This window comes from Python bivittatus, unplaced genomic scaffold (assembly GCF_059951505.1).
Source record: "Python bivittatus isolate LINGU-HERP-01145 unplaced genomic scaffold, Pbiv_v1 ctg000320_np1212, whole genome shotgun sequence".
Taxonomy (NCBI): domain Eukaryota; kingdom Metazoa; phylum Chordata; class Lepidosauria; order Squamata; family Pythonidae; genus Python; species Python bivittatus.
In genome coordinates, this window is record NW_028277052.1 from 12,537,259 (window position 1) to 12,565,229 (window position 27,971).

The following is a 27,971-nucleotide window of genomic DNA, read 5'->3' on the forward strand; positions in this document are numbered from 1 at the left end:
TGCCTTCCATTCCATGGTGGCATTTGGCATCCATTCCTGGCTTTCTGGAATTGTGCAAGCCTTAAACTATGAGCTTAGAGATGCTAATGTTTGGGTTCACACAACGTGCTAAGCCAAAACCCCACAAACCACATTGTGCATAGTAAGTAAACCCAGTTAATATACCCTATTTCTAAGGCTCAGGCAGATTTAAAAAATAAAATAAAATACTGAACTGTGGTTACCCTCAAGCAATTCACTGGGATGGGTCAACTTACTCTGGGATTATTAAAAAAGAAAGAGACAAAAGAAAAAATTGTGCCCTAAAAAACTCAAAAGTTAAGCAAGACAGATCTGAAATGCTGGGACTCCCATTTGTCCTGCTTATACTCCTAACAGATAACACTGAGGCTGTGGAAACAAAACTGTTCTTAGTAAAGGTTTCAAAATATATCTACAAAACCAAACAATGGGCAGGAGAGAAGGGCTTTGAAAAATGGCAATATTTGGTTCTTTTTTACGTTGTTGATGATTGGAAGGGTCTAAGATGTGAGTGGATGACTGCTTTGACCCACTGAACCAGAATTTTTTTCCTGAGCAAGCAGTCACTGATGCAGAAAGCACCTCTTCATAGAGAAATGCACGCACCAGTTGGCTGGTCTGGTGTACAGATGGGCTGGTGGGCACTAGGTGACCTAATTTCATGCCAGTGATGGGAAATGTAAGTGGATTTCTCAGAGTTTGGGTGGCTCCACATTACGTTGGGTACCTGCAACATCCAGACAGCAGATTGCCTACCTATACTCTAAGGCTTATCAGTTGTATTTGCATGACACATTTATCTATGGTTATCCATAGTTTAATGTCTTAGGACCCAAGTACTCCAAAGGTCACCTCCCCCAATATCATGCACTAAGATCAGCTGGAGAAGTCCTGCTCATGACATCAGCTGATAGGGGGATGGCCAGAGTAGGACTTCCTTTGTGACAGCAGCCTAATCATAGATTACTGTCCTGAAAATGTATGGCTGCCCTCATCTTCTCCAAGGAGAACTGAAGATGTGCCTAAGGAATTATAGGTATCAATTGCTCTAGTATCAGTCTTTTCAAACTTTTGAAAATATGAATCTTGTTTCAACTTTTGCCTTATCGTCTTTCAGGTTTACTGATGGTTTTGTTTGATTGAAACTGGTTTATTGGGGTTTTCCTGTACACTACTCTAGGATGCTTCACAAGGAAGAGCAATCCAAAAATAAATTATCCCAATTTACTGAGTATACACAATCCACTACTGTTAAATAATGACACAACCTAGGTCTACATAAAAGGCTAGGCTAAAATGTGGCAGGCAAGTTGATACTATATATTGCCTCACACAAACTGACGTCAAGGCCTACCTCATTTAGAGAAAAATAATTCTGCACAAGATAGAAAATTCATCTTAGAAATGAATTGTATACAGCTGCAGTCCATACTGCTACCTCTTCTTGCAAAACCCACCTACTCCCTTCCTTAGTAAAGATGGATACCCTGTTCTGAGATCTGCTTTACAACTTGACAAAGATTAAGAGACAACATTTTCCCCAAATAGAGGATTCCAATGAATCTTGATCCCAGGTTAGAGGTTTCTTGGATTTTTGATTGGGGGTCTGGAGCAGCAATGACTTATGTTTGCTGATAGAAGTGGAAGACAGGAACAAGTGAATAAAGGTTGTTTAGCTGCATGCAGATTTTCTAAAATTTGGATCTGCTCTCAGGGCTTCAATATATGTTGACTGGCAAGATCACAAAATTAATGTTGGGCAGAGTACCAACTAACACTCTTTCTTACAGTTAAAAGCTATATCCAATTTCTCTTCTCTGCCCCCAAACAATTCCCTACAGAAGGGGGGAAAAACCCTTCGCCCAACAGATATTTTTTTTTTAGAAAAAAACCCTCCTTTTAATTGTGCCTGCCAGCAGCTGGGATCCTGCCCCTACACAAGATGAGTGTTAGTGAATTCAGAGCAAGAAAATAGAGCACAGGAGAACTTTTATCAGCTCAGCAGGAAGATGCCTACAACAATTCTGAGTCCCTCCCATTCAGAGATAATTAACTCCCTGGACATCATTGGGTGTTTCACTAGGGAGCCAAGCTGGTTTTTAAGACTGCAATTAACAATGCAAATTTTGCTAATCAGAAACATATGTGCACAAACCAATTAGCTGATTGGCAGGCAGGGGATGACAAATGCTGGTAGACTTCATGTGCAAAGACCCAAGAGTGCTTTGCTGTTTGTAGCTGCATGGAGAAACAGGACTCTTAGCCTCTCCAGCAAGTCTTAAGAGATGCTGGTTGCAGGACAGTAGGTTTGCAAAACAAAAAGCAAGGTACCACATATGTATAGCAGCCAATTTTTAGAACTGGCCTCTTTGAATGGAAGCAAGTGATACATTCTGACATTTCAGAAGTTGATTTTCCTAGACTAAGCAAATCCAGTTTAGAGCAGACTAGATCTCCCACCCCAAGAACCTTTAAATGAAAAATCCTAAATCTTTTCAGGAAACTTACTACTCAGTACAAATATCTATCTTGTGACACACTCAAGCAGAGAAAAGATAGCAGACAACAGTTTGCATCCCCTAGATTTAGTTTCAAGATGATGTCAAGTTGGTTGTATAAATTGGCTCAAAGTTTATCTTTGTACCATGGAATTCTCTCATGGCATTTAGAGTATCTCAAAGTTCAAACAGTGTTGAAGACAAATACTTTAGACCTTGCTCATCCAGTGCTATGTTAGTTAAGGCAAGGTTCAGAGAACATGGGATGCTCCGGAGTACAGATGGGGCCCGGGTGCTGCTGTTTGGATCAGATAAAGTTCTCCCATTTCAGAGGAACAGAAAATAACAGAAAAAAAAAACCAGAAAAAAACAGAAAAATAGAAAAGAATCAGGTACTGTAGTCAACCAATGTTTTGAAATCACTACAGAAGGCTGGTTATTGGGTTTCCTCACTATACAGACATAGGAAGTTAGATCCACCAAGCTAAACTAGCCCTCCACAAAGTTCTTTATTTCTCTCAAGGACTGCATTTCAAAGAGGTGTCTATAAATCCTACCATAAGGTGCCAGGGACTGGATTGGAGACCCTCTGCATGGAAAGCATTTGTTCTGCCAATGAATTATATCCCTTGAAACATGGCTTTGAAATACAGAACTTTCTCTGGATCAAAGAACTCAACGATGCATCTTTTCAGGTGGCAGTTAAAAAGCTGCTGTTTAAGTTCAAAAAGCTTCTAAACTCTAATTTGTTTAAAACCAGATTCTTTTCCTTCTTTCCTCTTTCATTTTTGATATGGCATTTTATGGTAGATGATGTTTCACTGCAGGTTTCTCTGAAGGTCACAAGGAATGTTGCTGTGGAACGGTGCGCCATGGTAGTGTGGTGGTCCATTTCTGATGCCACAGTAGGCATCTAAAGCTATTACAACTTGGGGTTGTTGTTATTATTATTACTACAAATACTTACAAGGTTTTCTATCTCAGGTGCCAAAATTGTTTGGCTGCCCTTTAGTAGCTACTTTGGGTCGAGCTATTTGCTGTTCTGCTTTCTTAAGCTGTTGTTCGCGAGGCACATGATGGTGGCCATACTTTCAGCCTCTTTCAGACCAAATATTGTGAAGGCCTTCTTTAACTCTACAGGGAGCGTTTCTCCTTGGTGGGAAAGAGAAGGTCAAAGCTACCTTAACAGAGATCAGGTGCCTCAAAAAGCTGTTTTTCAAGGTTCTCTTCCTGGCTATTTGTTTGGGGGGGGGGGCAGGAGGAGTGAGTGTAAGTGTCCAAAAAATACTGAACACAATATCAAATGAATACTTGTTTATTATGCTTTACCATGTATGATGGCAATCTTGGGGTGGGGAACAGGACCTTGTTTCTTGTCCCTTCTTTAAAGCTTCTGGAAGTAAGAAAAAAGCCTTTCTTTTTAGTAAGGCAGTCTATTAATATATTATTGTTTTATTACTGTAGTTACAGTTCTTTACTAACATTTTCTTTTTAAAAAATCATTTCCCTACTGTTTGCTCAGTCCCTGAATATAGGAGGAATTGATGTTTGTAAATTGTTCATTAACGGTTTTATTGTTGTTGGGTGCTTTGAACTGGTTTTGATTTTTTGCAGGGGGGAGTGTGGATATGTATTTTAAGTAAATAACATTATCTTTTACTGCCTGGGTTCCCAGTATGTCACTGTGGGCACAGTGTGCCTGTCAATAGATTCCTTGGCACCCTCCAAGCTCTTTGCATGATTTCCTTTACTTCTTTAAAGATTTTAATTTTTACAACATGGAATGGAAGCTAGCATCACTTTCAGGTATAATTTATATTTCCAATGGTGCCTTTGGGCACAGTGTAGTTCCTAGAGGCATTTTTAAAAAATAAAATGATAGGTGGCTGCAGTTCAGTGTTTTGTCTTCTTCCCTGAATGTTGGGATTGGCCACCATCATGCCAACCACTTGGCTCAGACATATCATTGCTGTCTTTATCGCATTACCCTCTCTTTGATGCAGTTTGCCTAGCCAGGATGTGATGTTCTGCATCATCCTGGTACCCGCGGGCTCTTTCACAGCCACTGGATTGGAGCTCTTTCTCACCTTATAACAGCTCTGCTTGGAGGTTCTCCTAGTCATAGGATTCCCCTTATGAGATGACTGTAGAAACCCCACCCATGATGCTTTAAATTCTCCTTTACCCCAAAGGGATATTTAATCATCTCCTTATATTACAGAATGTCTATTTTGTGAAGCCTGTCCAATTCAGTTCTCTGTATTTATTACACTTGTATTTCAGAGACCCTGGAACATTTCAGAAAAGGGAAAGCAGGCTCAGAAGACCCAATATGTCTTTTCTCCATGTCAAAATAGGAAATGTGGAAAAATAAATGCCAGGTATTTGCAAAATAATAATACATACATACAAATATTCACATTTTAGATAAACAACTCTAAACATTCCTGTTCCAAAACACAAGGTCATTTCAAAATCCAATTCCCATCCCAATTATGAACACGTGCACGCACACAATAAATAAAAATATACCTCTCCCAACTTCAGCTTGCTCAGAAAGGAGGCAAGTGCTAAATGAAGGGCAAAGGATAAGGAAGATCCAGTGGCTGACTGACAAATTATGGCTTCCAGAACTTTAGAATATTAGCCCATCATTTCTGAAGGAGACAGCTCCTTCACGGACAAATAATGGAACAATGTTACTTTCTGTTCCATCTGCTGCCTAAATATTCCAGAAGAACACATCATGTTCTGCAAAGATGAAATGACAGGTTATCCTTGAGGACCATGATGACAAACTCTTGATGGATGTGCAAGTAACTCTTCCTGAACTAAAAGTTTGATGGGTGTGCTTTTCCCCAAAGTCCTCTCACGGGGCAATTAAGAGGTTGTTAGAGTGTAAGCAGTTCTTATCTCACATTACTTATGGCTGCAGGAAATAACATTGGGCCAAGCTTTTCCCTTTCTAGAAGCCCTTGGCAAAACATATCTGAGCCAGGCTAAGAATAAGAAGGGAATCACCTATTTTATCTGGCACAGAGGTTCTTGTATATTTTCTACCGAAACTGCTCCTGTGCTGGATCATGCCATGACAGAAAAAGACAGTTGGGAATTCTTCCCTTTCCCTTTCTCAATGGGATGCACTACAGCAGCAGTAAGATGCATGTGACTTAAGAAGTTGGGGAAAAATGCATGGACAATGGCTGGTGACTTGTTTTGGCCAAACAAGGACCTCAGTCAAAAGAGCTCAGTTAAACTATACACAACCCCAGGTTGAAAGTGAGATCTTTTTGCAGTGAGCAGGAAAACACAGCACCCTTCAGATTTCAGTGGCAATAATGTCCTCATAAGGGACATCAGTTCCATGGAGGTCAAGATCTAAGGGCTCTTTACCATCCTCTCCAGCAGCCAGCTGCTGGAGCATCTTCTCCAGGTTTTGGTTTCTTTTGTACATGTGAAGGTAGCTTTGCTGCAGCTGCTTCTGGTACTGGATCACTTTCTCTTTCTCCTCCTTCCAGGTTTGCCGTTCCTGCTGAAAGTTTACTGTCATCTGCTTGTTGCTGTCCTGCTCCTCCTGCAGCTCTTTTTTTAGCTTCTCTACTTCCCTCCACAGGGCTTGGGCATCTTCCACCATACTTTCTTCAAGGCCCATGGAAACCACACCACACTTCATCTCCTCCCTGAGGATGGTCAGTTCAGTTCTCAACTCTGCAATCTCCTGTTCCAGCAAGTTCACTTTCTCCCTTAGTAGCTCTGACTCATTCTTCTTGCGCTGGAGTTCATTCTCACATACCTCCAGTTCCATGGCTTTGGCATGCAATGAATCCTCCAAATCCTGAATTTTCATCTCCAGCAGTTCCATCTTGGCCCGGATGTCCTTCAGCTGAGCCTTCAGATTGAGGACCTCGTTGGTCTTGCTGTTGAGCTCTGTCTGGGATTCTTTCAGTTGCTGTTTCAGGAGAGATATTTCACCAGATTTCTGACAAACCTGTAGGAACACATAATAGCTAGAATCAGGACCACATCCAGAAATCCACCTGCCAGAGTTCTAGACTGTATTGCAATTCAGTCTGCAACACAAAGGAAAATGGATGGTGCTGAGCATGGAGTATCTTTATTTCAGGTCAAAGACTGCATCTTTTCACAGATCAGCCATGAAGGTGAAGCCAGTAGCAGGCAGGGCTACAACTGAAAGAGAAAAGGCCCCTTCTCTCTCTGCAGGCAGCTGGGAGAACAAAGTCACTGCTTAAGAAGGTCTCTAAAACTAGATAGAGAAACATAGATTGCTCATCCTGGACAAAATCATCCAAAGGGAACCTTCTGTTTGTTTCACTTTTATCTAAAATACAATTGCAGGGAACATATGGCAATTCCCAGGCTGTGACATCCCTGCTTTGGGAATTCCATCTAGTATCACCATCGTATGTCCTGGTTGCCTACTAAAAACATTTTTTAAGGCAGGTATTAATTTTGATTAAACAGTACAGAAGACTGGAACAAGTTTCCCCTCTATTGAGATGGAATAGTCTTACCTCCCACTGTGTTTCCTCTAGTGCAGGAGCAAAGGTGGTCTTCTCTTTCTCATAGGTCCTCAGCTTGTTCTCCAGAATGTCCTGTTCCTTCATCAGGGTTGACAGCTCCTCCCTGAGCTGCTTCTTCTCCTGCTGCAGCTGGAACACCTGCAATTGCAACAGTTGTTGTGCCCGCTGGTTCTTCTGTGATGTCTGCTTCAGTTTGCTGTTGCATTTCTGCTTCAACCCTTCCATCTCCTCCCGGCAACGCCTTTGCTTTTCTTCATAGCTTTGGCAGGAGGTGATCTCTTTCTCTTCAAAGCTGCACTGCAACTCCTGGAGCTCGCCTTCCCGCTCCATCAGCTTCTGCTCCAGCTCCTGAATGGCTGACTCCTCGGTGGAGATGGGCGAGCGAACACAGGCACTATTCTCAGTCATATGGGGATGAGTTGAAGATTTGCCTGGGTTGAGGATCTTTGTGCCCCCATCAGAGAAAGACAGAGCTTTCAGGCTCATCATGTTACTGTCCTGCAGGATGGCACACTGAGTGATATTGTGAGCAGAGCCTCCAAATCGGCTGATGGGGCCAACAGGAGTGATAAGGGGGTCCAGCTGGTAGCTGCTGGCTGTACTGTGTGTGGGCAAGCTGGACATAGAGTTTCTCCCTGAGTCTGAGAGTCCTCCAGAACAAAGAGTGGGTTTACTCTCCAGGTCCTTGGCTTTGTCTTGGGATGGGAGCTGCTGGGCAGCATTGCCGTGATCAGGAGAAGAATGGAGGACTGTGTTTGAGCGAGGGAGCACTGGTTTGAAGGCAGTGGGCCTTGCTGCACTCTTCTCTGCAGCCTGGGGAGAAGGAAAAATTAATTAATGAAGGTCAAAGTTTCCTTTATATCTACTGCCATGGGAGTTTCTTTCTCCACTGGCTTCCTACATGGTGTTAAAACAGGCTTTGTTGATTTTGATTGCATGAGGATAAGGAGGTGTTGTTTTCTTTTTTATTCATTTTAAGTTTTTTCTCCCGTACATTTGGGGTTTTTTCCCCTAGCCCTTTACATCTCTAGTCCTGTTTGTAGGCTTCTCAAATAAAGCGGTTGTGTTCACACAACATATTGAGCCAGGTGACTTTAAAAGTTTTTTTTTAATTGCTGAGAATATTGTGTGTGAATCCACCCCATCTGGTTAGTTTAAGATTCAGTGTATTGTGTGAATCCAGAAAATTGGTTAATTCAATAGTCACCTTGTGTTGTGTGAACGACTGACTGACTCATAGGATAAATCTGAAGGTATACCACATTAATTCATCATCTGATCCCACAGATCAAGAGAGGTCCTTCTATACAGAGGCTGCCCTTAACATATTTTTGAGAGTAAGGACTGCAAAATCTGGGTGGTTTTCTTTTTTTTACGTTGATGTGGCCATTTTAGGTCATACGGTTTCCATATGGGAATAGCTGGGAACTGGGTTTTCAGTTTTCAGCCATCCTGATTAATGAGGGCTCTGAGGTCTGCAGAAGGGGGACCCAGGAATCCTATGTAAACCTGGGGCTACAAAATTTCCTACCCCTGAACTACAATGACCAAGTTTAACTCAACTCACTAGTTCCAGCTGGTTGGAGCCTGGTTTCAATTTGGGGGGTGTTGGGGTACCATAGTCCACGCTGCTTGTCCCAGCCTGACCTTCCAGCTCACCACCAGAGAGTGGGGCATAGTCTGTTCGGTGTGCCTTCTGGTTCACTTTGATGTAAAAGAAGTCCTCGTTCTTATTGCCCTTGGAGCTGGACTTGTTGTGGCCAGCTTCTTGAGAGAAGCCAAACTTCAGCAGACCATCGGAGTACCTGTTCAATTTCTTCAGCTGGGATGACTTACGCAGCTTGTACTGAGATGCCCGACAATGCTTACTGTGGAAGCTGTGCCCAGAGATGAGGCTACTGACACTTCCCATGATGATATACTTGAATGGAGAACGTGTGCAGAAGAGAGATTGTGCCAGGACTGTTTTCTAGAAGGCTGTCCTGACTGCTGAGAGGCAAGGGTGGTGTGGTCATAGCCAAAGCCTTACTCTGCTGAAGAGCAGCAACCCTGCATGGATGAGACAAGAACATGAGAATGAATGAGATGAAGACATCTAATAATTCTGCCCTGAAACAAGGCACAGTGGACCTGCACAAGATTAGGTAAATCACCTCTCGGGATGGAAATAGCAGTGCCCTTAAGCAAGGGTAAAAGGGTTGCAAATTCATAAAGCCAGCAGGTGGAAAGGTGAAAAACAGTAGGAAAGTAAGTGGTGGAACCCACCGATCATCTTATTCAATTATGGTTTACAACAGTGATGGGGAACTATAGCTCCCAGCGTTTCTTTCCAATGGCTATGTTGGCTAGGAACATTTGAAGTTTTAAGTCAGTAACATCTGGAGGGTTCCCATCCCTGGTGGACAATTGTTTTTGCATACAGGTCTCCTGCCAGGAAGCAACCCATTAAAAAAGATGATTTCAGGCCACCACATCAACTTTTTATCAATTCTTGAGTTTATCAGATTTACATTCCACTTGCCTGTCACTAAAGCAAAAACGAAACATGAGCCTGACTGCAGGGCATGTATCACCCCAGACACAGCATATATATCCTCTCTGCATATCCAGGGAGGGCTGGTAAAGACTCTATCTGAGATCCTGAAGAGCTGAAGATAATGTTAATTGCATGAGCCTGTAGTCTGATCTGGTTTATGACAGGTTCCTACAATTGAGGTATAGCTCTGAACCTTGGCAGGAACTCAAGAGTGAAGCATATGTTTTGCATACTAAACATCTCAGGGAAGGATAAAAGGACTCCATTGGAACTGCTGGACAACCATGTCAGTCAATATAGACCATACTAAACTAGATGGCTAACCATCTGATAGATTATACCAGGGCTGACTGTAGCATTAGACAGGAGTAAGGCCACTGTGTTCAGTGACGGAAGCTGTAAGGAGAGGAATGGGCTGTGATAACCACCCTTGGCCATTCCTCTCTGCCACTCAAACTAGCCTTCTACTCTTCAGTGTGGTGGGGGATGCTGCCTATGAAAGATTCATGTGGCATCTACAAGTGTAATGAGACAGTGGCAGGCAATACATCCTTCAGTCTATGCAGTAAACTGTCTGGAGCTGGCACTGATCATAAGGCAGATTCATGAGTTCATATGACATAAGATCCAAATGTTATGCAAAACAAGTAACTCAGGATGGTGATGGACTGGAGGAGGAGGTCATCCCAAGGGTCACCAGACACATTAAATGTATTTCACATTTAACATGCAATTAAAGAAATGCAAATGTCAGCTATTGGGAGGGGCTGATAATGATCAGGTTGCTAGTGGGAGATGGGGTGTCGAACCTTTTCCGTTTAAAAACTCCAGCAAAAACAATTTTCCCTAGCTGAATGTTTTCTTTCAATAGATCTTGTAAGCTAGGTTCAACCAAGTTAATCCTCCTCTTGCCTTCCCTGTATTTTCCTGCACTTTTTGACCTATCTCAACAGAGCTGTTGCAGTGGCACCTAATTACAAATAATGTCTGGTATAGCATTCTTGAACATAAGTGGCACGAAATGCACACAGTATGTTATTATCATCATCATAGCTCAGAAATGCTTGGCGAGCTGGTGATCTTATTTCCTTGGGGTGAAAAAGATAAGTGTTCCTTGCAATTCCAATGTGTCTTGGCTTGGAAGTAGAGGAACATACTTTTCCTGATGCGTATTTAGAAATCTGGGATTCATGCCGCCATTACAGGGAGATGGATCGTTAATGTGCCAATAAAGCCAACAATTTAGGTTCTTTGGTTTTTGCTATCCATGGAGTGGATGTTGGGGAGGCTGTGGTCCTGTCTTCCAAGTGGATGCTTGACCTGCTTTCTCTGTAGAAGCAACGTTCAAGTTCCAATGGATGTAAGCACAGGTAGAAAATATGGGCCACCTCCTCCTCCTCCTCCTCCTCCGTCTTCCTTCCTTCATCCACCTCCAGCTTGAAAACAAACATTTTCCAGCCAAGCAGCTGCAGAAGTCTGCGTGGGAGAGAACAAAGATTGCAGGGAAACTTGAAGGAAAAGGGTGGCTGCAACTGATGGCAGAAATAACATTATGGAGAGGAAATGGTAGGGCACAGATTCTGCTCGCCCACTTGTGGAGACAGATTTTCTCTCCCAACCCAGCCCCTGTTCTGCTTTTCACTGCTGCCTTCTAGTGGATTCTACTAGAAAGTTCCCTTTAGTCTTCCAGGAACCAAGTGCCCCATGAAGTCTACAAGTGCAAGAAGGCAATGGCTTGAAGGTGGTTTCCAGGCAGCTGGGCATCTCTTCCCCTTCCTGAATAAGATCTCACCAGGGCTCTAAGAAGGTCAGGAAAGAAAGGGTAGATCTGTTGGTGTTTCGACTTAATAAAAACATGGAGAGAACTTTGAATGAATGGATGGAGGTAGAATGGAGATCGAAATGAAGCTTAAATACTGGACTGGGTAATTCTTTCTTTGGGAATCTGATGTTGAAAAAGCAACAAAAATTGGCTTCAGTCAGCCATCCATTTATAGGCCACTTTTTTACTATATCAAACCTTCATAAACGTTTCATTACATCAAAATATACACACAACAAATATTTATACATAGACATATTTATACACAGTTATATATGTATAGCTCAGTTAAGAGCCAACTTCATTTCAGTTGCGGTCATGCTGAAAACATTTGTTTATTCGTCCTGACATTTGGCAACTCATAATAATCCTGGCTATTGGCTTGTAGGTTGTACAGTTGATAGGCTTACTTTTATTTTGATTGTTTCATATATTTGTATTTTAAATTGTATAAATATATGTCAACATTTTATGCTACACTGGGATAGCAATGGAACAGAGATACATATATGCAAAACGAAACGAAATGTAGTAGACTCGGAATACAACATTTGCTGCCTTTCAGGAAGACTTCTCTTCCCCATATGACAGTTCAGTCCTTCCTACCATGGAGATGTTCTACGCTGGTTCCAGGAACCATTTAGTCTTTTCACTCCAGAACAGACAGGGTTCTTCTCCCTCTAACCTTTTTTAGAACTGTGGAATTAAATCATTACATAGCATGGCTGGGCCCAATTGGTGGGATTAAATTCAATTAGATAGAAGCTTGTTCATTAACTGGGGTGGAGGGGAAATGGCTGGCTCCTTTGTGCCATTGCTGAAATAAGGGAGAGCCAATCTCCAGGTCGTGTAATACTGACATTCAACAGTGGTCCAGGATCTGGAGAAGGGAAAAGAAAGTGGGAAACAGCCCAGTTATTAGAAAGCAAATGGAAGTGGAGGGGAGGTGGGTACCCCTGGGCAAATTTCTGCCCATAGGTGACAAACAATGTCTGGATTTGCAAGCCACTGAAGTGATATTTTCCTTGCCTGGCGGGTACACACAGACTGGCTGTTAGCATATGGGAGACTTGCAACTTGAGAGGCATTAATACCAGGAAAGCACCTGGCAGTGGCGAGCCAGTTATTACAAAAGGGCAAGGCCTGGATCCCATTCTCTGTGTTTCAAGGCAGGAACTGCCCCTGCCTCCAGCTGGATGAGCCTTAACAAGATATTCAAGAGCCTGTTAACTAAATTAACCAATGTGGGAGGGGAAGAGGATAATGGGAACATATGAGGGGCTTGTTAGAAGGTCACTGGAAGCCCCGCTGCTCATTTTTGTGCAGCACCATGAATGTCAGAATGCTGACATCTTCCTGGGACCCATTTATAAAGGAGGAGTGGCACATTGAGGGTAGAATTTCAGGGCAGATGTCCTGGGTCCCACTCAGCAGAATGACTAAGAGGGATGTTGCTTACTGGAGAATCAGCTTATACCACATTTTGCAGTTAATGGACTAATACACATTAGCATCTCAAAGGGAGAGGGTGCAAAGCCATGAAATGCAAGCTATTAAACTTAGATGACTGAGTGGGAACATTTTGAGAGAGCTCATTTTCCCTCTGGCTCCAGCAAAGGGGGTAATGACTGGGCTTAGAAGGCATTGTTGGGAAAGTGAAAGAACCAATTTTTGCTCCCAACTGATCCCTTCCCTCCCAATATCGCTGCCACCTCTTGTTAGAGTGCTCTCTCCTCCTGCCCAGAATGCAGCTGAACGGAGGTTGATATTCTTTCTCCTTAATGCTGGCACTATTGCTTAAGCACAAAAAAGGAAGATAAGCAGAACGAAACAATGAAGGGACAGAGAGTCAGAGCTGGGGACCTCTTCTATAACAAGAGATTTCCAGTGGGCCTGAAGACTTAGGAAGACTTGTGATGCTGGCCTTGGAAAGGACATTCCACACACTTTGCCTGCTGGTAAATCAAACCATGGTCTTCATAGTGTTTTCAAGGCTTCAGCTATGCTGTTCCTTCAGCTACTGAATTAAAATGAAGGAAAACTGTTAATACTCCTTTCTGGACACTTCAAGGTTGCCTGTATCTAGAAATAAGTCTTTTCCTTATTTTCCTTTCCAAGAGCATTCCAACACACCTATTCAAATATACCTCATTCTGTAAACGCTCACCTTTGTAGGAGAGGTTAACACTTCACAGGCAACATCACCACCAGACTGGGTCCTATGCTTGCTCAGTATTTATATCATCAGTGTCACAGTGATACCAACAGGAAACAAAGCCCATGATGGATCCAGATACCAGCACTGTTTCTGAATGTATCCTGGAATACTTACAGGACTTAATAAAATTGCCCATAATATCGGGGGGGGGGTGTCATTTTCCAATGTGATCCATACCATCATTGCCCTACAGTAACCAAAAATAGCAGGGGAATGCTTCAACCCCTTTGGGTACTTAATAGCTAACTTCAAATGACTACACCTGGAAAAGAATTACAAAGGCTGTAATTCAGAAAACAGCTAAGTAGGATCAGGCAAGCAGAAAGAGAGGGAGTTTTTATTGTACCATACATACTAAGCAACTAACTGGCACAAGACTGCCTATGTCATCCAGACAACTGCGTTGTAAATGGCCATTGTTGATAGATAAGTCTCATTGCCCATGCCTGTCGTACTTCATTTTTCTTTTGACCCCACTCTACTCTTGCAACTATTGACCATACATGCCAATCTTGGGTAATTTCAAAAAGCTCAGTAGATTGGATCTGGTTGCTTTTTGGGCAGAGACCACTAAAAATCCCAGGGCTGTAAGCTACACAGTGAAACTGGGGGTGGCCGGTGCCTTGAAGATGCTCCCCGAGTTTATTAACACCTCTTGGGAGTACTATAGAAGAAGTTTGTTGTTGTAGTGTATTTTAATTCATTACTTAATATTTATTTTAATTAATATTTATTTGGTTTTTACTGTAAACCACCCAGAGTCGCTCTGTAGCGAGATGGGTGGTGACAAATTTGAAACATAAATAAATAAACATCCCAGAAGAAGGAACTGGCAAACCGTGTTTATACTGCTGTTAAGAAAATTACAGGGATGTGTCCATGAAGTCACTAAGGTTCAAACTTAACTTGAAGAAGACTTTATCTTTATTATTCAGGACCATCCCCTTACGTACTTGAAGCTTCTGAAACATATTAGGCTTTAATAATTTTTTTTTTTTTTTAATTTTACTTTGAAGAATATAATTATCTAAAATTTGTTCAGGCTTGGTGTGCTCCCCTTGCTGCTGCTGTTATTATTTGCTTTAAGGCAACTTTTATGTAATAAATAAGGCTACAATCTGTGTGCAGACCATGAGGAAAGAAGGTGTGAATGATCGCTTGGCCGAGAATCACCTTTGCATCACTGAAAACATCTCATGCGGGGTTAATCTGCAAGATTCATCCTACTTAAGAGAGAAGGTTTGTATCCAAACTACAGGAATGCCAGGCAATTTCATCCAGGTGATGGTAAGAATTCAAAGCCAAAGCATAGACTTCATCTCAGTAAAGACAATTCCAGTCCCTCCTCTCTCAGTTGGCATTCATGAGAATATACAGCCAGGCGTCCACTGAAAGAGCGGATGCTTATTTATTTCTCCACGTGGACAAAGATCTTCATTACACAAGACCTCATTCACTCCAATTCATCATCTCCATTCATTCTGCTGACATCCTCTAGGGCAGTGTTGCTCAACCTTGGCTGCTTTAAGATGTGTGGACTTCAACTCCCAGAACTTTGTTGAGAAACACTGCTCTAGAATGATGTTGTGGGGAAAAAGAACACCCAATTGCAGCAATACAAAGCTCATGCTTCTGCATGCATGTGCACAGATACACACACACCACAAACTGCCTTTCATTTGTTAGGGAGAACACTTAAGACAGGATTATATCTTAACAGCTGCTCCAATCAGCTGGGAGTTCATCATACTTTGTTGTTGTTGTTCAGTCGTTAAGTCGTGTCCGACTCTTCGTGACCCCATGAACCATATTGCGCCAGGCCTTCCTGTCCTTCTCTGCCTCCCTGAGTTTGCTCAGTTTCATGCTCATTGCTTCCGTGATGCTCTCTAACCATCTCATCCTCTCCCGTCCCCTTCTCCTTTGGCCTGCCATCTTTCCCAGCATCTCTTCGCATGAGGTGGCCAAAGAATCTGAGCTTGAGCTTCATTATCGATCCTTCCAATGAGCAGTCACACTTTACATTCACTCAACCAAGAACACTGGGGAGAACTCGGGCCCAGGAAACAACAGCAGCAGCAGCAGCAGCAGCTCCTCCTCCCTCCAGCTAAGCTCAAAACACTACCAAGACAAGGTTTGAAAAAATAAATGAATCTCAAACACCCTGGGAAGAAGGTGGGAAACCATCTCTCTTCCACAGGGAGAGGAAAATCCCAAGAAACAGACAGATTTCAACATGGTATTAGTTCGAACATTCCCATGTGCAGTCACAGCCACTGTGAATTTTGCACTTGCAGCATCGTGTAGCGATGCCCTGCATCTTTCTGCATCAGTGCACAACGTTCTCCTTTGACCCCACAATGCCTCAATTCCCCCCTTTCCATAAGCCGTGACGTCGTATGCTTAGTTCCGACTTGGCATCTTTGCAAATCCAGCCACAAGGGGCTTTCCATCCACCATTTATGGATCTGTATACTGTGCAAACCCAGCCGTTTGTGGATGATTTGACAAATCATAGCGGTGAAAGTGTGGAACAAGAAAATTAAGCTGGGACTTGCACAGTCCTAACTGTGGTATTGATCTGACTGAGAATCTACCCACCAACTAGAAACGGGAGTGAAAGAGATCCACTGCGGATAGCTATGGATGCAGTGCTCTCAAGGGAACTTCATTCTGCTAGGGATGTTCCCCTTGTTACCACTGGAGAGTTCAGAAAGTTCAGAGTGCATTAAATCTGAGCTTTGTCACTAATTCATCCCTAAAGCATTATACCCACTTCCATCACCTGCATTAGCTCTGCAGCAGAAAAAAAGCATGTCTGGGAGTCCAAATTAAATGCTCCAGAGCAGGGAGCTGTTTTCCATGCATTTAATTATAGGGAGCCTTGTCCTATTCCAGCTGGTGTGCCAACTAATGCTACAACTGAATTTAGCACTTACTGTGTGTTCTTTTCCTGTTATGGAAAGTAGAGAAAACCCCAGACTGCATAAGGCCCCAAAACCCTTCCACCCTTTGCCCTCTAAACCCTTTTGGACCATGAATCCGGAAATACGACACTTTAATTCATTGCATTTATATCCCGCCACAATCAATGGGACTCTCTTAAAATGCACAAAAGCTGCAGTGTAAATCCTAGAACAAATGGGCATGTTTCAAAAAAAAAAAAAAAAGCAAGCAAGCAAATAGTTGCCCCATCAAAATAATGACAAAAGGAAAAATCCCAGCCATCTCCACAGATGGGATGTGGCCCCGTTCACTGGGGCCCTTAAAAGGGTTTCCATGTATACCTTATGGGCTAGCCTGGGATCTAGGGATCTTGAACATCATGTGCAAGGTTGCAGTGTCACAGTCTCTTGGGAATCAAATGCAGCTGGTGGGCCGGGAAGAGAGAATCTTTCTTGGAGAGAAGGGACCAGCAGCCACTGTTCTGCATTTGAGTTCCTTTTCTAGGAAGCGGGTGGCATGTAACACTCTTCTAAATGGAGGAATTGTACAGCGAAGCCTGTGTTGAGGACTTGGAAGTTTACTGGGCCACCAATTCCCAGGGAGCTGATGGCCCGTTCTCCCCCATCCCTGTCATTACTGCAAATTACCCACTTGAAGTATAAAAGGGGTAGGTGGGAAGGGAGAAAGAGCCTTTTAATTTTAGATTTGAGAAATTAGTAGCTGAGCCACGTTGCCATGGAAACTAGGTCCTCTTTGCAAGCTCTCCCTTTCCACCTCAAAGTAATTTGATAACCACCTTTCTAGAATAGGGAGACAGGCCTTGAGCTACGAAACACGTTCAGACCATGCAATCAGCCCACGGAGGAATCTTCCCACACTCCAATTCAGGCTCCCTGTCACTATTCACACGTTCCACTCTTCCCACTGGAAAATTCACCATATCCCTATGATCCAATGAAGCTGGGACACCAACCCTTTATTACATGGGGTAGGGACAGGCTGATTGTGGCTGGATGCACACAGCTGTGTGTGGCTTGCTTGATTTTGGCTTAGCATGCTGTGTAAACCCAGTCCGTGTGGCTTATTCAGCCATTTAGCACAGCATGTGAACCTACCCAGTATGTCTCGCTTTAGCACCTTCCTTTGATCTGACAAGGCCTTCATGGTGGTGGCCTCCCTTTCGATTCTGCTTTCCTATTTGTACAAACAGGGATGCGTTTAGATGTCTGTGAAAGGCGTTTCTCTTCATTCAGGTCTTCCATCTCCAGACACTCAGGTTGCACTCTTACACTGGGAGTGTTCTAAGAGTGAGGGTTTGGGGCTGATGTAAATGCTTTCAGTGTCAATTTTTCAAATATTATCATGTTTTGCATTTCCCCCCTCTTTGTCTAATAGGGGTTTCTTTGTCCAACATTGCTTTGAGGTATGTTTCTTAATATGAGAAATTTATTTATAAATTAAATAAAGCATGCAAAGAAACACATTGCCAGTTTCTCCAGTGCCTTTCCTAAGTTTCTTTTGTTTAAGAAATCTTGCTCCATGTTGAGGTGGTGGCCTTCCCTTTTGAAATTAGGATGAATATTGGAGAAACTAAAAAGAGTTTCTCTAGCCTTGTTTGCCTTACAGGAAACTGGTAGTAAGCTGGAAGAGAAGAATTAAACAATAGGGAAGAAATGGCCATGAATCATTGGGAGAGGTTAGGTTGGGATGGAGAAGGAGTATCTTGAGGTCCCATTCTTGGTCTTTTCTACCACTGCAGCCATCTGACTAAGTAGTGACAGGAGTGGTTGTCCAGTTTCTCTGATGGGTTCCAAATTATGGAAGAGTAATGAAAAGAATCTTCAAAAAATACATAGCTACCTTCACAAAATACATAGCTACCTTCAAGGGACACAAGAAACACGGAAGGGTGAGATGCATTCCTTTCTAGTTCCTTGCATGGGACAAGAAGAGTTTTAACCAACCCTGGGGGTGGCTGGTGCCCTGATGACATTCCCTGAGCCTTATAATTTTTAGTTACCATCAATTATCTTGGAAGATACTTAATATTTATTTAGGACAAGTGATTAAATTCTTATATTGTATTTTTAATTAATATTTATCTTTTCTGTAAACCTGCCAGAGTAGTGTTTTAATGAGATGGGCGGTGACAAATTTGATAAATAAATAAATGTTTAGATCTTCAACTCTTAGTCCCCAGCCAGCAGTCATGCTGGCAGGCTGATGGAAAATGAAGTGCAAAATATTTTTAGGACCCTGGCTTGCCAATCACTGGTTTAATAAATTTATATCCATCTTCTCCACCATTGTGGAACTCCAATAAAGTACATGGTTCCCGAGGAGATTTCACCTATATCCTGACCATAACCAAACCAGTTTCCTCAAGCTGGTTACACTCCATATCCTCAGACGATGGCCATCAGTCAACCTGATACAAGCACTGAAAACTGGCTCCTTTTTCTTTCCCACTTACATGGTGAGCGCAAGCTCTCAGTTCCAAAGCATTACAAGAGGCTCAAGTGAGTATTTCCAAAATCTTGGTTGGAGAACAGCATCTGATATGCCCACCTTTAAACCCTCTTGGCACCACTGGACTCTTCTCTACATATTTTTTGTATCAGGACACCTAGCATCCACTGTGGGAATTTCTGAACAAGCATAGATGGCAACAGAAGACATGTGCAAAGGAATCTGGAGGCAAATCTAGATAGCATCCCCTTGGGATGGATAATCAAGGTATACAAGAAAGTGGGATTACCTAGTGGATACACAGCCCAAGGCCTTGTTCTCTATGGCTTCAGGGCTATAGAATGCTCTTCTTCATCCCACTATAGCTTGGAAGGCCACAGAGGGCAAGACCTTCAGCTGTATGCTGACTAGGCATGCTTTGGAGCCAAAGGACAGTTTTGAAAGGACCACTCTAGCAGATCTGATTAATTCATAAACTAATAAATCAATTACATTATTTATAGGCTGCCTAGCTCCATCCTGACTCTGGATGTTTAATGCCCCGCTATCATAGTGCATTAAGAGATCCCTGAAATAGGCATTTCAGACTTTAAAAGTTAAATTAGCATCCTTAATTGTGCTTGGAGAACAGTTAGCAACTACTTCAAGTCTATTAATATCCTGGCATCTGTTAATATGAGATCAATAACTCCTTCTTCTGAAACTATTATTTCTATGGAACTCAGGATAACAATGGGTGGATTTTCCCCCCAGAATTACTTTATACTTTCATTATTTTTCCCTGCTAGCTTGATCTATTAAGAGATGCGCATCTTCAATTTTCAATTACCTGTTAAAAGTGAACAGTTATTTTTAAATTCAGAAGTGCACAATGACTGAAGAACGTTCACTGAGAAGGTTAATTCCAGCAGTACCCTGTAAACCATTTATAGTTAAATATGGAATTAGCTTACAATGCAAGTTAACCTCCTGCTAAAGTAGCAACCTTTCTGGCTACAGCCACCATTTCCACTAATGGCCCATAAATATCATGCATAAGTTCTAAATAGGCTCTGCAATTTTCATCTTGAATTAGAACCTGTGACAGCATTTCCTTGCTTATGTAATATGGAAGTTGGCCAAACACATCCATCAGGTATCTGGGTGAAATCTGAAATTAATTCCCCTTCAAGATATTCTTTGGCATGCCAAGGGCTCTGCATCGTTCTGTGGTAGACAGGATGAGCTGGGTAACTATATCTCTTGCAGAGGAAGAGGGTGAGAAAGGGGGCACCACCAGGGTGGTTTATTCTGGTTGCTTAAATTGCACCAAAACAGAAACATCTACTGCTGATGTATATTTTGGAAATATAACCCAAATGCTCCATATCTGCCAACAGGAAATTAGCATCAAAATGACACAGATTAATTGTTCTTGATATGCCTCATTTTAGGGAACCACACTGCTCACTGGCAAGGAAAGCTGGTTTAATCTGGGTTCCCACCATTGGAGAATGGCTAGAGAAGTGTTTAGGAGTCAGAACCCCACATGGAATTTTAACTTCCTGTCAACAATTTTCAGAGGCAGTTTGGGGTAGTGGTTAAGGCACCAGGCTAGAAACCAGGAGACTGTGAGTTCCAAACCCACCTTAGGCACAAAGCCAACTGGGTGACCTTGGGCCAGTCACTCACTCTCAGGCCTAGGAAGGAGGCAATGGCAAACCAATTCTGAAATCTTGCCAAGAAAACTGCAAGGACTTGTCCAGACAGTTGCCAGGAGTCAATGCTGACTTGAAAGCACCTATCCCCCCTATTAAAATGTAGCTATCAATACAATATGAGCAAAAAGCAAAAAAATATAAATAATTGCCATCACAAAGTAACTAAGAAATGCAACAGCAACTTTTTCTTTCTCTGTGCACTGATCCATTGCTGGTGTTCAGCATCCTCCCACAGCTTGCTAGGATAAGGTTTCTGGTTGAGCCCTTAGGGTGGCTCTAGTTCAATCCACAAGATTATCTCTTCTCTTCTTTTCCTTGCTCCCCACCCAACTCCCCTCTAACTGGTAGCTTTTCAACTGCCAGTTTCCAACCAGAACACTAGCATTCATCAACCTCCCACCACGCTCCAGTCCTGCCTGCCAGAATGGAGTGACTAAGGTAGTGGGCGGAAGTGCGGTGAGTTACAAGCCAAATTTAGCAGCTTGTAGTGCCAAACGGAGTGTATCTTGTCAGGACTGGGCTGCCTCACACAGAGAGCTGAGTGGTTTCCACAGCGAACAAGCTGCTAGGATAAAGGGTACAGTACAGCACAGTTAGGATGTGCAAGACAGAGAGGGACAGAGCGTGCAAACATGTGCCATCTTGGCGCAGATACAGTCATGACCGAGGATGCAACCAACCAGCTATGTGTGCTTTGAGCCTAGGAGTTGAGCTTTAGGCAAAAGTCAGTTCAGTTTTGTACTCTGGACGGGGAGATCGACCATGTGCTGCAGTCAAGTTATCACGCCAGTTCATTTTTGGCTCCTTGAAAACAATGCTTCTGCCCACCTCTTCCCGCCCTGTGATTCATTCCATCTGTATGTTTCTATAAGCAGCAGCAGCAGGAGTCAGATAAAGATTTGGCTGCCTGAAAGCCCATCTGTGGATGAATGAGAAGGAGACTGAAATAAGAGTTGCACGACAGGTATCTTCTAGAAAGCACCTGCTCCATTCAGTGCTCTCCAAACCATTCACACTATTTCCAATGTTCAGGCTGGATATGCCATTGCTACCCAGCCAAAATGGCTGTATCCAGAGGAGGTCTGAAGAAGTGCAAAGGACACATTTTTGGGCTACCCTGCCGCCCTCAATGCTTTAAAGAGGAAAAAACATACATAATCCAGTGAGAACCTCCTGTTGAGACTCTTTTTGATATTTGAAAGTTTTCTGTGGAATGCAAGCGTACAGGAGTCCCAAGTTATCTGGGAAAACTCAGCATCTCCAGATAAAAATATCTCCCACCATGCAGATGGGTAGAGAACACTGTCCAAGACTTCTGCTAGTTTTAACCCAGCCCAGTGCCCTTCTGCTGTGCTTGGACTGCAATTCCCAGAATCCCAGTGGCTGTGTTACTTGAGAATTTGGGGAGTTGTGGTCCCAATGCTCTTAGCACTAGGTTGGGGAAAGCTAGCACATACAGCGCTGAACAAAATGGGGCCAATGCTCTGATTCCATGCCAGCCATTTTCATTTCAGAATAGTTGAAACGTATTTGCAGATTGCCTATAATAGTCTCTGTTCTGGACTAAGCTGCAGTGAGAAAAAATGGTTGTACCATTTTCAGCAAAGTTCACACCGAATCCTTAGAGATCCACAGAATGCCTTCTAGAATGCGATAGAGAGGGACACTGCATGTACTGCAGATGGATGCTCCCCAGTTAAAAGGACTGTGTGCTCCAGGGCTATGCAAAGCCTTCACGGGGGCCCTTCACCAAGCTGGTTATCATGAGCAAAGCAGCCCTCCTGGAGGCCCTGGAAGGCTCGCACAGCTGCTTCAGAAGCTGCTCCAGCTACCTTCCCACACATGGGACTTCCACTTGGATCACCAGAAAGAGGAGAGACCTGGCAGCCATATCATGTGCAGGCAGCTGGGGAAAGGCTTTGAAGCAGCGCTGCAAGGCTAATGCGCAAGCCATGCTGGGCCAATCAGGAGACTGAAACATGGGAAGCCTAGATGTCTTTGGCAGACTGTATCCTAGCAAGCATGGGGAAGCGAGGAACGATTCAGGTAGCACGTGGTATGATTCTGCAAGAAATTCTAGATGGTTCTGGCTCAAATTAGCAGTGTTATTTTCTACTCTTACCTTTCACCGTGTAAGCTCCTTTCCTGCATTTGGCACAATCAGGATGACTGGCTAGATCAGTGTTTCTCAACCTCAACAACTTTAAGATGGGTGGGCCAACTCCCAGAATTCTGGAATTCTGGGAGATGCAGTCCACCCAATTAAAGCTGCTGAGGTTGAGAAACATGGGGCTAGATAATTGCAGCCTCATCTGGACAACCTTCACCTCCATCACAAACGCCATTGGCAGCTTAGACTTAATGGTTTGCATTTGGCTGGCATTCAAGGAGGAGGAGGAAGACGAGGAGGAAACAAAACAAAAAAATGTCTATGAATACAGTTACTAGAAACCGTACAACTTTGCTAAGATTTTGGGCAGAAGCCACTGCCCAGCTGCAGAACAAATGAGGTCTGTTATGAGATACTCTGGTGTCTCCAGGGAAAAAGGTCATCTGCTGTGCGGAGGACCAGCAAGCTCCAAGGGAGCCACTGCTAGACAGTACAGTCTTAGCTGTCATTTTTCTCTAACAGGGCAATTGAAAACCCAATGTGGATATGAATACACAGATTTGGGTTTCAAAGGCAAACCAAATATTATATTATATAAATGCCGAGTGCCAAAGTTTGCTAGCAGTGCTAAGGTTCAAGTAACTAAAGACTCCAACCTACAGGTGTCCCCCAAATCTCGTTCTTATAGCTCACAGTTGCTGAAAATGGGTGATTTCTTTTTCTAGTATTTCTGACTGGGAAAAAAATTAAGAGGTGGTAATGTATACCTTAAAATAGGCTTAGCATAATTTTGAGAAAAATCAAAACTTACTCCCACCGCCAATTCCTTGCTCTAATCACTTTGCCTAACCCACCCTGATCCTGCTGACCAAAAAAAACCCGGGTTAGCCTCGTCATTGGCCATCAAAGTTTGCCCATGCTCCAGATGAAGATTAGCAGATGAATTTCCAGGTGAAGATTAGCAGTTCACCGTTATTTATAAAAATAATAAAGGCGGGATTTAAAAAATCTAAAAAGAAAAAGACGCTTATGTGCCATGCCTGTAGGACAAGCCCATCACCACAGACCCAAAACACACCAAGTTCCTTCCCTAAAATGCCCCAAATCTTGCTTGGAGTAGAGACTTGTGTAACTATGGTTCCTCTGAAAAGCAGCAGATGCACTGATGCTGTCCAACGGTCCTAATCAGAAGCACGCAAAAGATTTTGAATTCAAAATGTTTCAAGTTTGAATGGCAACTTCCAACCATTTGGCAAACGTTCCAATGCTGTTCTGACCTTGTTGGAGGCGTTCTGAGCTCAGAACATATCTGGGATGGTTGGAACAGTATGGAAGACTTCCTGGGAATTTGCCACGACCAAAAGCAGGGTCTTTTGAGCTCAAAATGTTTCTAAATCAAAATGTTCTGCATACAACTGGTTCTAATCATCATCAGTTATTTCAAGGGCAGGTGCAGAGTGCAACCATTACATACTGAGATAGTAAATGGGGTCATGAAATTGAAAGCCTTGCTTCAAAGAGGTGGAAGACTCAAAATCAATTGGAAACAGTTACTTACACGTCTTATATATGTTAGTCATAAAGTTCCTTAGACAGATATGCATTACTTCAGCCTCATTTGGTTGATTGATTGCTTTAGACGAATCAGATACGTCATGATGCTAAGCATATGTCCCAAAGCTTTATTTTCCTTATAATTGAACCCACTATTAAAAACCTTACAAAATTTAACACATCAAAGGTGTTTGTTTGTTTGCTGGACTGCTGCTACAAGAAAAGGAATCTATTCAGGAAACTTTTTGACAGCTATCTTTTTGCCTTCACATCTGAGCCACTTGATAAACAATCAAATCATGCAAAATAAAAATATGCTGCCTAGGAGCAGTATGAAGAAATCACAAAAACAAAACCTTTCCAGGAGGTGGTGTCTTAGAAATGCCCATCCATTGGCCCTACAGAATTCTCATTTTATTTCTATGGAGTTTGTACAGGAGAGTAGATTATAGCCACGCACCTCCCTCCCTAGTGCTGAGTGCCATCTCGTCCTTGGCCGGTACAAGACATCACTGCCTGGGAATAAGAGCTGGCAAGGGGAGAACCCTGGGGCCAATCATTCTCTCTCAGCCCAACCCACCTCACAGGGTTGTTGTTATGGGGAAAAATAAGAGAAGGGAGTGTTATGTATGCTGCCTTAAGTTCTGGAAGGAAAGGAAGGATACAAATCTGGGAAAAAACAATAATCAGGGAACCACCAAGGAGGAAACCACACCCCCACCAAAACTGGCAGGGCAAGCTACTGTATATAAACAGGGAGCCAACCCCACACTCACTCCCACTGATGATGCAACCTAGTCGGGTAATGAAATGTCTGCAAGCAAACAACCCAACTGACGGCATCAAGAACACCATGGATAAAAATCTAAGAGCCACATAAAAAGCATCTTTTAGCCACTCCTAAGATGCTGAGAAAAACCCTGACTTTTCCCCTAAAGGCACTTTAGGAAGCATTTCATTACAAGAATCCCCACTTTTTTTCATGACGAAAAGCAAGGACCAGCAACCTGGGGCCCACAATAACCATAAATGATGTTATAAAAAATAAATAAGAACTCTTTTTTTACCTAACAAAATAATCAAAATCTCGTGAACACCTGAAAAAGTTGCCAAGCCCCAAGGTAACAGGCCCTCTTCTAAAATTCCCACCACCACATAATCTGATCGATGCCTATGCAAAAGAAAATCTGATTGATTCCACTGGGCTTACTCAAAAGCTCCATAAACGAGGCTCTCGTATCTGGCAGTCATTAATCAATGCAATAATGTTGGCATTCATGTAACAGTATTAAAGCCCTGGAGATTGGGAGGGAATATGAATCAAAATATCCTTTCAGAAAACGTTTCCAAATTAAGGGCCACACTTGTTTTGCTGAAGAGGGGGGGATATATTTTTTTTTTTTTAAAAAGCAAGATCAGAACAAACATGAAATTCAGTGTCATGTCATTAACATTTACACTTCGTTAACCTAAATCAAGAGGACTGCTCTCCAATGTTTTCTTTCTGACACATTCAATTGTACAATTCGGCGAGGTCATTCAGGGCCATGCTTTTGAGGGATCACGTGAAGCCTCTATTTGCACTAAGGAACCCTCTTCGAAGCAAGGAGCTGTGAAGAGTTTTTAAGACCCCAGAAACATGCCATATACAAGACCCAGAAGTGATGCTTCAAGGTGCATATTGCAAATAGTTGGCAGCACTGATTCAGTTTCCGCCACTGAGGTCCTGAGTACACAAAGCAGCAAAAAAATCACATGAAAAATCAGCCGCCCCTTAACAAGGTTCAACTATTTATTGCTGACCACATCAGCGGCTGCGTTCCAGGCACATTACTCCTGACCACAGGGATCTGTGAGCTTTTCATTTCCTCCAGCACGTAAGAGAGGTAGCCTGTCACAGAACAAGCCAACTGGCTTCACGTCTGCATGCATGATTACCAGAAACAATGCCCAGGCATGTGGTGTGAGGGGAAAGTGTAAAAACTCTGGTTGTTCTGTATAAACCAGCAGGTACAAATCCCCCTTCCTTTCCCATTATTTCAACAGGAGTGACAATTTCCAGAGGGGGAACAATGTAAATCTGTGACAGCTAAACACACAGACACACACACACGCACACACACACTTTTGGAATTTTAAAGTCCGAAACTTTAAACATTCTAGTTGGGTTTTTAGACCTCCAGCAGAGCAGCACTGGCTGATATCTTTTTATAGCACCAGGCACATATATAATTTTTAAGATGCCTCAAGACAACTTATGGCAGCACCCTAAAAAGGTACAATTTGCCCCATTAGATTGTTCCTCTATTTCTCCAGGACTTTCCACTCTGCCAAAAGCTCTCTAAAGGTTGAGCAGAGAATTTCACATCATCTGCTCCCAGAGCCTCTAAAAGGGAGATGCTTACAATTAAACACACTCGTACATGCAAACAGGTGCTCCATCACTGACCTGCAATTTTGCCCCAGCATCCACCCTGAATGGCATCCAGCATTCACACTGCAACATGTGCAGACGTGTCCTGGGAACACTTTGAAGTCAGGGGACTCATGCACTGTAATGGGTTTCAGCAGGAACAAGCCACCCAACGTCCTTAAGACCGGATTGCTGGCCAAGCTGAACGGGGCTTCTGCCACCTGTCCTGGGTACCCCCGTCCCACTTTCGGCACCTGGAAGACCATCCCTGCTGTGCAAGAAACTAGCTGCATCCGCGCACCCTTCACCTGCTGACCGAATTAACCCGCTGTCCGGGTTCGCACACTGTACGATAACTAACCGGAACAGGCTGCGGTCAGAGGCTACACGAAATCACAAACAAGGAAAAGCAAAAAGAAAATCCGAGCAGCTTTACCACCGGCCAAGCTTCCTGGGTCGGGCGAAGGCAGCCACACAACCGCGCGTCTGATCAAGCGGGCTGTGTGACCGCCCAGCCTTTGTTTTGCACACACCGATTTTCCGGGCCGGGGTAACCCCCTCCGCCGCGCGCCCGCGAGCGGGAATTCCTGCCAGGGCTGCTCGTGGCCCCCACTCGCCCAAGAGTCCCGGGTTATGCAACCGCGAAGCCTGCTCTTGTCTGCCCCCACGCCTGCCCTGCGCTACTCTTGCACGGGGACCGCGGAGGCGCAGGAGGCACCCGGGCCTCCCAGACGGTCCGCCCTTCCCCGAATTCCCACCGCGCCGCCCCGACTGCGCGCCCGGACGCTCCTCTCGCGCCGCCCTCACCTGGCCCCGTCTTTGCCCGCGGCCAGCCCGACCGCTCGGCGACCCCCGCGCGGGAAGCAAGCGCGACTCCAGGCGAGCGCCGCCTGGCCGGCCGCCCACCGCCGTCCCTCCGCCGCGGGGCCAGCCGGGTTGCTTCAGCAGCGCCGCCGCCGCCGCGCCGCGCCGCGCATTGTCGCCCGGAATTGGGAAAGGCTGCGAGCGCGGGCCGAGCGGGGCGCGGGGCGAGGGCGAGAGAAAGAGCGAGGAGGGCGGGGCGCTCTTGGGCATCCGAGGCGCTAATTGGTTGCTTAGCTCAGTTTGGGCACGCGGGGAAAGCGGCCCGGCGGGGGGAGCCAAGAC

General features: G+C 43.8%; 1 protein-coding gene across 1 annotated transcript; it reads right to left on the minus strand.

Moving 5' to 3' along the window:
- Positions 1-971: 971 nt before the first annotated feature.
- On the minus strand, positions 972-27,892 carry LZTS1 (leucine zipper tumor suppressor 1). The gene is made up of 4 exons (XM_088139123.1): positions 27,633-27,892; positions 8,628-9,109; positions 7,052-7,873; positions 972-6,507 (listed from the first exon to the last, which is right to left on the minus strand). The coding sequence occupies exons 2-4, from the start codon at positions 8,970-8,972 to the stop codon at positions 5,839-5,841; spliced, it is 1,836 nt and encodes a 611-aa protein (XP_087995249.1). The 5' UTR covers positions 8,973-9,109; positions 27,633-27,892; the 3' UTR covers positions 972-5,838.
- Between the last annotated feature and the right edge of the window lie 79 nt (positions 27,893-27,971).